At 39.9% G+C, this 9,742-nt stretch overlaps 1 protein-coding gene across 1 annotated transcript in view; it reads left to right on the forward strand.

The window, feature by feature from the left end:
- The window catches only part of amph (amphiphysin), a 53,413-nt gene extending 46,963 nt beyond the window's left edge, over nt 1–6,450 (forward strand). Inside the window, exons 20-21 of the mRNA XM_057857291.1 lie at nt 1,319–1,420; nt 1,494–6,450. Coding sequence (XP_057713274.1) covers nt 1,319–1,420; nt 1,494–1,598 — 207 coding nt within the window. The 3' untranslated portion in view covers nt 1,599–6,450. The remainder of the gene's footprint in view (nt 1–1,318; nt 1,421–1,493) is intronic.
- The last annotated feature ends 3,292 nt before the right edge of the window (nt 6,451–9,742 follow it).

A 9,742-nucleotide genomic window follows, 5' to 3' on the forward strand; every position in this document is an offset into this window, starting at 1 on the left:
TTCATTCGCTGTCACCCTCCCAGTGCAAATGGATTGGACATCTACAAGTGATAAACCCATGTAAAAAGCTTTCATTTAGTTTATACAGTGCCCTCCATAATTATTGGCACCCCTGAAAAAGATGTGTTTTTTAGCTTCTAATAATTTTTTAAAATTCAAATAATATGGGACCTTAATGGAAAAAAAGAGAAAAATCTAACCTTCAGTACAAGTGCATTCATTCAGTGGGGGGGGGAAATCCCACATAAAGAAGAAATTATTTGACATCAAATGATGTGTGTCACAATTATTAGCACCCTCTGGTGTTAATACTTTGTACAACCCCGTTTTGCTAACAAAACAAGGTCTGGGGACTGAGATGGCCATGGGAGGAGCTTGATTTTGATTTTGATTTTTGTGTCCGGTGAACCATTTCTGTGTAGATTGTGTATGTTTAGGGTCATTGTCTTGCTGAAAGACCCAGTGACGACCCATCTTCAGCTTTCGGGCAGAGGGCAACAGATTTTGATTTTGATTGTGTTTGTTGCCAAAAAGCTCAATCTTGGCCTCAGACAAAAATACACACAGTCCCAGGCTTCAACTGGGACCGTGTGCTTTGGTCAGATGAGACAAAGATTGAGCTTTTGGCAACAAACACTCTAAGTGGGTCTGGCGTGCCACGAAATATGCGCATGCTGAAAAGCACCTCATACCCACTGTGAAGTATGGGGGTGGGTCAGTGAAGCTGTGGGGCTGTTTCGCTTCCAAAGGCCCTGGGAACCTTGTTAGGGTGCATGGCATCATGAATGCTTTGAAATACCAGGACATTTTAAATTAAAAATCTGTTGCCCTCTGCCCGAAAGCTGAAGATGGGTCGTCACTGGGTCTTTCAGCCAGACAATGACCCTAAACATATGGCCAAATCTACACAGAAATGGTTCACCAGACACAAAATCAAGCTCCTCCCATGGCCATCTCAGTCCCCAGACCTTGTTTTGTTGGCAAAAGGGGGTTGTACAAAGTATTAACACCAGGGGTGCTAATAATTGTGACACACATTATTTGATGTCAAATAATTTCTTCTTTATGTGGGATTTTTTCCCCACTGAATGAATGCACTTGTACTGAAGGTTGGATTTTTCTCTTTTTTTTTTCCATTAAGGTCCCATATTATTTGAATTAAAAAAAAAAAATTATTAGAAGCTAAAAAACATCTTTTTCAGGGGTGCCAATAATTATGGAGGGCACTGTAAGTGCCAAATGATTGGACGTCTAGCATAGTCAATGACACTGATAGTTATTATGAGCATATAGCTAGTTTCGGTGTGATCTCGCACAGGTGGAGACGATGCACGACTTCGAGGCAGCCAACAGCGATGAGCTGGACCTGAAGCAAGGCGACGTGGTTCTGGTGGTTCCCACCGCCTCGGCGGAGGATCAGGTGAGCATCTCGCGACTCCATCAACCGAGTAAGCTGGATTCAAAACTTGTCTTCTTTGCGTCCGCCACTACAGGAAGCCGGCTGGCTGACGGGATTTAAGCAAAGCGATTGGATGACGCTAGGAAGCAGAGCTCAAAAGGGACTTTTCCCGGAAAACTTTACTCAACGTTTGGAGTGAGAAGACCCTGCCTGCCTGCATGTATGGGAGGACAGGGTTGGTTGTCACATTATCACGATTTATCGGCTGGGATTTGACACCAGTTTCATTTTTAACTATTTTTATGGTGATGAAAACGTGCAACTGAGTATGTTCCCATAATCACAACAGTGCTTTCTGTTCAACGACTCGTTTTCTTATGATACTTCCCGAGTGATTGATTGACATACATATCATCGGACCAATCAGGTGGCCTAATTCATGAGGCAAAATATTTGAATTAGGGGTGGGAACCTTTGGCTACCTTACGATACAAGGCTCACGATAACGATCACACGATACAACAATTATCGATATGTGGGTCAGGAATTCATTCTACAATATACAACATACTAGATTTTGGGTCATTTCCTGTTGATTTAGGGCCATTTGCAAATCACTTCCTCTTGAGTTTGTGTTACTGAACGAGAAGTGACCCAGGAATGTCCCCAAATTAATAGGAAGTAGGGCTGGGCGATATGGCCTAAAGTACGTATCACGGTAAATTGAGCAGATTTACATCGATAACGATAAATGATGATGATAAATGTTTCTCGTTGATTTATTTACCAGATTTCAATTTTACATATTTAAACAATTATACATGCAGTATAAACATTAAGTATATAAAAATTTCTCTTAAACCATAAGAATTCAAGTATGAACATTTCTAACAGCTTTTATGACTTGAACAAACATGTCATTGTAACACAAATGACAGTTTGAACAAAACACTTCAGACAACTTATTGTTAATGGCTGCTGGGACATAATTACTCAACACAAGTGTTTTACTTCAAGGTTTCAGGTTTTTTTTCCCCCCAGAGCATTTTCTAAATACATGCACGCACACACACATTAAAGCTATATTGCTCTTTTGCCAATGAAACATTTAAGATTTTATCAGGGCAATAATGACAAAGAATGAAGCAAGCACATACAGAAAAATAGCTGTGGCCATTAAACGGTCATATTATAGGCTTCACTGTTGCATTATAATTCATGCTGAATGCTTTACCCACATGAAAGATATGAAAGACATCACACACACACAGATACAAAATAACACGACATACTAATTGCCAGATGAAGTTGGCCCAATCCACTCATTTAGTTCAGCCGTTTTGAGTTTTAGTTAGCCTGTGGCCTAGCTTCCAGTAGAAAGCACCCTCTCCTGAAATCGTGAGAACCAGGGAGGAAAGCAGATGAAAGCCCGTTTGGAGGCTGCCAAGAGTCTACTTAATGTCTGGTGAAAGTTTGGCAAAGCTCCCTTAAGCCAGACTCCATCACGTTTGCTTGTAGCGTTAGCCGCTAGCGTTAGCCTACCAGGCTTCTGTTAATGTTTGAGTTCCTGATAACCACATGACTTGACACATAAGAACACTGACTGCTTTCTTAAAGGGGAATGAACATAGCCGAACAACACAGAGTCAAAGCGGAATGAAAAGACTATTTTCTTGTTTTACTAAATTACCGAATTTACCGACATGGTCAAAATTATGTCTGTCATCGTGAAGAATTTCGGTAACGGTAAATTTTCGGTATACCACCCGGCGCTAATAGGAAGTGACTCAAAATCTATAAAAGTGACCTACCTGAGTTTAATTTTGCCAGAGGTGGCTGTAGCGGGTAAATAATGCGTCACTGGCGCAGACTACAACGTCACAACAGTTTGTATCAGAGCAGTACCCACGTGCGACTACCTGGTGAAGGATTTTTTCAAAAACTACTGGAGAGGCCTGTAGACCCTACTCACCGACATCACAGAATGACGTGTCGCTGTATCTGGCCGCCATATTGTCCGTCTCTGTTTAGCCCTATTCTCAATGGTTTCAATCAGTCGTTCAGTTTATAGAGCGAAGCCCCAGTGCTTTCAGACGCTGTAAACTCATTGGATGCGTTGCATAAAAGGCGTTATGTGGAAAAGCTTCAGTCTATCCATTCGCCAGATCCATATTTGATGCCTAAATCGATATTTTTTGACGCGCTGTCTTCGCCCTCTCTGCCTGACATCTGCTACCCTGATATCTCCAACTATCTTTTCCACAGAAACTCGGCCTATTTTCACGAAACTTTGAAAAACATTAAGAGCAGCACTCTAAGCAACATTACCCTGTGTGATTTCTAAAATGGCGACAATCCCAAAAAAAAAAAAATTGACTGCGATGGCCGACGCTTCAAGGATAGGTGGATATTGGACTATTTCTTCAATAAAACACGCAACAACTGTGTCTGCCTCATTTGCAAAGAGACAGTCGCTGTTTTCAAAGAGTTTGATGTGACGTGATAATAACAAGTCACGCTGACATGTACGACATTACAGGGAAGATACGCAGCGAGAAATTATAGCAACTTGAAGCTAGTTTAATTTCACAGCAGCAGTATTTCGCAAGAGCCCGAGTGTCGAAAGAGAAAGCCACAAAGACAAGACTGTTGAAATTATGAAAAAAATGAAATAATAAAACAAATGTGACACACAGAAGGGCTTGCTAACATTTGTTTAAATATATTGTTCTATGTAAATCAGCCAAGGTAGCCCCCCGCATTTTTACCACACCAAATCTGGCCCCCTTTGCAAAAGGTTTGGACACACCTGTTTAACTGATGATCTGTAGACGAGGCCAGCTTCTTTCACTTGGTACCAGCTAAATATTATTCAAAATGTAATGACGGTGGAAGAAATAAGCATCTTGAATTTGAAACTGTATGTTGTCGACGATTAGCCTCGCAATAATCTTAATTGTGGTTGTCAGCCCAAAACCCTCTAAATATATATTAAATGCATCTTACCAGATATAAAATGACTACTACATAATCCGTGGTAATCGTTTGGAGCCCAGTTTTCTCGTCGAATTGCAGCAGTCCATCTCGCTCTCCTCTCCGGGTCTCTCGGAATACGGTAGAACGTCAAGTCTCTCCGTCTATCTTCTCTGTTATTGCAACCCACCGCCACACACGCCTTCACCATTTTGATTATTAATGTTAACGAGCAGAAAAACACGCCATAATAGGAGGAATTTACGTAGCGGTAATGCGTCAAAACGACGAGTAGACGGACAATATGGCGCGGAGGCGTGGTTGTGACGTCATGTGAGTAGGGTCTATAGTCATAGGAACTAACGACTCAGGCTCCTACAGTCCGAAAGCAGCTAATGTTGCTTCACCAAAACACAACATCCATATTTCAGGGTATCATGTACATACAACAACTCATTTAGAGATACTCAACATAAAATTTATTCCATAAATAAATGTTCTGAAACAATAATTACATACAAAGGGTCTTCACTTTCTAAATATGCAAAGTCGGCATGCCCACTGACTGCACACTGTTGTGGGTTACTGCTTTATATTTATTTTCTCGTTTTTTTTTTGTTTTTTTAAAATTCTATTTATATGATTTACACAATTGAGAGCTGCTGAAAAACAATTTGACTGTGCCCTGTACACCCTTGGTCGGACATTTTGAGGCAGATGAGAAAGTGTCTCAAAACTTGTGACAGTGACAAGTAAAATGGTTTGGATTAGAGGTTGACCGATTTTCAAATGCCAATATTTGTGGCCGAAATATATATATTTTATATAAGCACGTGGATTATGAAAGACATTTATTTTGATGACCTGAGACTTTAAGGAGTAATTTGGTATAGTGCTACCAAACCAACGAACGCAGCACTTCTTTTTACAATTATAAACACTCAGCGAGAACAGTATTTCCAAATGATTAAACCCACCAGGACAGCACGACCAGATGTAAGCAAGTGAGAGAGTGAGAGTTTAAGAGGTTGCTCACCATGCTAAAACTAATGCTATGCTAACGCTACGAGTTACATTTCACATGTAAGGATCACTCAAACACTTTAAAAGGCTAAAGAAAAATTGCATTACAATATTCACAAAACAGGTAAGCCTGAAGTTCCTGTAGTAGACTTTGAGCTGCTGCAGGGTCCTTCAGGGGTCCTACCGTCAGTCAGCAGTGGCCACATTTGCCTGAACAAAATCCTTTCTTATCGGCTGTTTTTTTGTTAACTGGCTGACGGCCAGCCGATATATCGGTCGACCTCTAGTTTTGATCATTTGAACTGCTGATCCTGTGACAACAAACCCCAGCTCATGTTTTTAGCTAACGCTAAGCTAACAGCTAGCCACTCCAGCTCGTTTTTAGCTAAAAGCCAAGCTAACAGCTAGCAAGCGCTAGACATCCAATCCATTTGAAGTGGGAGGGTTCAGTCCCAGTTCAAATGGAATGAACGTCTACAAGTGATAATCATTGCAGTGAAAGTTTAAAATAAAAACAGAAAATTTGCCTCATACCACACGTGACAACCAACCCTGTTCTCTCCAACATAGAAAAAGACGGCCAAGTGTTTATGTGTGCATGTTCCCATCTAAAAGCGTAGAAATCATCTCCGAAGAAAAGTACTGCATATTGTCCCTCAAACATACCGTTTCAGGATTCACCAGGTTTGTTCAGTTTTGAGTCACTGTTGATGTGTTGTACATGATCACATTTATTTGTGAGACCGTACTCATGTTTGTGTTGATCAGTGCAGTTTGGCAACAAGTTGTGACATTGCAAATGGTTCTTTCCCAAAACATGTATTGTTCTTCAAAACAATGTTCGTGTTATTTAAATGTGCATATGTAATTTGAGGAAATGAAATGGGATATACAAAAAAAAAGAGTAAATATTCATCGGACTTCAAGGGAAATGGGAAAACAAAATGCAAGACACGAAGGGGATAGTATGTGTGTATTAGGTAGAGCATATCACTGTATTGTGTTGTCACAATTAAAAATATTTCTGGAAGGTTTGATTTCATTTGACAAAGGTACAGTACGTTATGTTGGCGGTGTCCAATGGGTGTAGCCATTCAAAATGTTCACCATTTGCACTAAAGGCTGCGTTCAGACTTCAGGCATATCTGATTCCAATTGGATACCTTCTTAAATCTGATTTTTGGGGCTGACTGATCATATTTTAGCACGTGTCCAAATCAGATCTTGGCTAGAGTTCTGCAATTCCTTCCTAAGCGGCAAGACGCGGACCCGTGCCGCCCATAAGGCAATTTAAGCAACCGCTTAAGGGCGCACCAGCGTCCAAAAGGGCGTCAAGAAAAATATTCAAATAATATTTCATGAAAGCAGTATTCAAAAAATTATACAAAACAATAAAACAAAAGAACAACAAAACTGTTCATAATAAGTCTTTAAATAATAATGAAAGTATTTTTCTAGTGTGCCTTCTGCCCGTTTTCTTTTTCCTGTGATGCGATAATTTCACCACGGACCCTAGTCTCACCACACAGCAGACCAGCGAGCTACCTGAAGGTGTTATTTTTACCCTCCGCAATTGAGCGACGTTATGGGGACAAGTCAACGTCATGCAAAGACAAAAGCCTTTCGGGTCAGAAGAAAAAGACAGCGAAGACGTGAAGTAAAACAGAGGTTTGTTGAGATGATTTTTTTCAACAGCATAAGCACGTAGACTTAGCGCAACTGCAAGCTAGCGGTTATTTACATAGAGCTTATATGACTTAGTGCTAAAGCAAAATTATACTTTATCATTAGCCAGGCTGCTGTTTTAGAAATATTTTCAGTATTCAGCCAGCTGTGGATTAATTTCAGTTAAATTTACTCCCCCTCTAATTTTAGAGAAATTTGGACAGAGTGTATGGGAGACTAAAATTATCTTGCTTATTTTCATGTGATGTGAACCACTTTTACCTTGTGTTAAATTGTACAAGTTATAGAAATTTTATATTAAAACCCCTTTTAATATATTCGTTTAAATAAAATTTGTAAAATTTTCAATCAAAATATAAACTGGTAGCCCGCCATTTTTGATGTCAATAATTACACAATGCTCATGGGTCACACCCAAGCACCAGCCTAGGGCGACAAAACTCCAAAAAACACAACAAGTGGAGATTACACTGTACTGTCATTTCAATCTGATTGAGCGGGGCATGTGCGTTAATTGCGTCAAAAATTTTAACGTGATTAATTTAAAAAATTAATTACCGCCCGTTAACGCGATTATTTTGACAGCCCTAATAATCATACATTGAAAATGGAGCGTTTTTTTTTTTGTGTCCCATCACTGTTAAGGGGAATTCTAAATCAGGCTAAATCAGACAGCTATGCTTTTGGTCAAGGACGTCTTCCATTGAATATGGTACGCCCGGTCGTGGCTCTGTTGTACAACTAGCGTCTTTAGTAGGACCAACTGAAACTCCGCTCACCATTTTGGCGGTGTTTCATGGTCCACATCTTCAATCCTTGGTTCTCGCTCAGTAGTTGTCGCTTTTGAAAGCTTAGGTTTGGGGGAAAAAAAATTATGTATATCCATCTTGTTTCTTCGGTCCTCAGGTTTTGGCTGAGCAAAGCAAATGTCACTCTCTAAGGTGACATGATCAGTTCGAAAAAATTTTTTGACCCATTATAAAAATATTATTTGTCCATTTCATGATTTGTGTTATTGCTTTACGACTTTTATAGGCAATATTTTACTGGCAAAGTCTTAATTTTAAATTTATACACTGGAAAGTTAATTACAATTTTTTCCCCCTTAATCTTAGCGAATGGTTAAAAGCGGCGAGTACTCACAATTTTTTTGGTCTTTTATTACCTTTTAATTGCCTCAAAATACTTTTTGCATGTATTTCCCTGTCATACCGTTAAGCAGAGTGTTGATCTGTTGACCACATTAGTCATGTAGCGTATTTAAATCACCCTTATTTGATATTGCGTTGTTATTTTCTAAGGCATTTTCAGTACATTCTGCCTGTATGCATCTAAACAAAACAGGTTGAAAGCACACGGTAGTACTTTAGGTGTCAAATTGGCCGCTTGTAGCACATTTCGCCGATGTAGGACATTTTGGCAGAACACCGGTTTAGACTGGGCCACATTATTGACACACCTGATTGGTTGGTGTGGTTGAACTGTTGTTGTCGGCAGAAAACATGGCTGGTGATGACCCCCCCACCCCCCCCCCCCGCTATTAGCTGCTAATGTTTTGTACATTAGTTACAAAAACTGTTAAAAAAAAAAAAAAACTCGCAGGCTTAAATAAACGGCTATTTCAGTATCAAGTTAACAGTTAAAAACAAATAATATACTCAAATCCCCATCCTGTATCAGCAGCTTTAAACTACATTCAATTCATTTAATGTTGTCAATCAACCGTTAAAGTTGTTAAAATTGCTCCTGTTATTCCATAATTTCCCTTTTGTCTACTTTCGACATGTGAAAGTTTAAAACTATTTTAAAGCTAGATTAAAGTCAATATTTTACCAATTTAGGAGTATTTTAGATAAAAAGTTAATTAGGTTCGCTTGGAAGGTTCGCTACAACAGCCTTGCAGGGAAGTCTACTGCTTTAAGATCTAGCTTTCTCTATATGTGCTGCTACTGCCACCGAGTCTATTCTGCATCTAGTCCTATATAAATATATCTACCTTAACATTATGTATTGTGGACGTACTTTGTAGCAGCTTTCGGCAGCAGTCAGGTATGTTTTTTTTTTTTTTTTTTTTTAATCTCGCGGCATGAGTTGAGCTAGAGCCGTGAGTTGAGCATTGGCATTACCCGAGGGGCCGGGTAATGACAAGCATGATGTTTAGCTACTCTCGCTCCATTCCTCATTGCGTCCCGAAGACCGCGCGGCTTGCTGAGTGTGTTTTACTTCCGCTTTACTTGACATATTTCAATAATCGGAATTTGGATGTTTGTAAATCGTTCTCGAATCTTCCACGGCCGAATCGCGAATAATCTAAGAATCGGAAATTTCGCACACCTCTAGTAAACTGCCAACAAAAAACAAGATGATGATAGAAAACATGGCTGTACTGTGCTCCACGCCGTCATCTCCTGGCCGTGTTGAGGAAACCAGCGATGTCCCTTTCACACATACCTGAACACTGTTAAAATCGCAGGATTTATCAATCAAATCATGAGCTGATCATTCGATTCGGTGATCAGCAAGCTCTGAAGGAGCCTGGTTATTTGATTCACGTGTGTTGGAAGAGGGAGACATTGAAAACAAGTTGGATAGCGGCTCTCGAGGCCCAGAACTGGGCACCCCTGCTCTTAACATTAATAGAAATAAAAACATTTTACGAAA

The sequence above is a fragment of the Corythoichthys intestinalis genome, chromosome 14 (assembly GCF_030265065.1).
Source record: "Corythoichthys intestinalis isolate RoL2023-P3 chromosome 14, ASM3026506v1, whole genome shotgun sequence".
Taxonomy (NCBI): Eukaryota; Metazoa; Chordata; class Actinopteri; order Syngnathiformes; family Syngnathidae; genus Corythoichthys; species Corythoichthys intestinalis.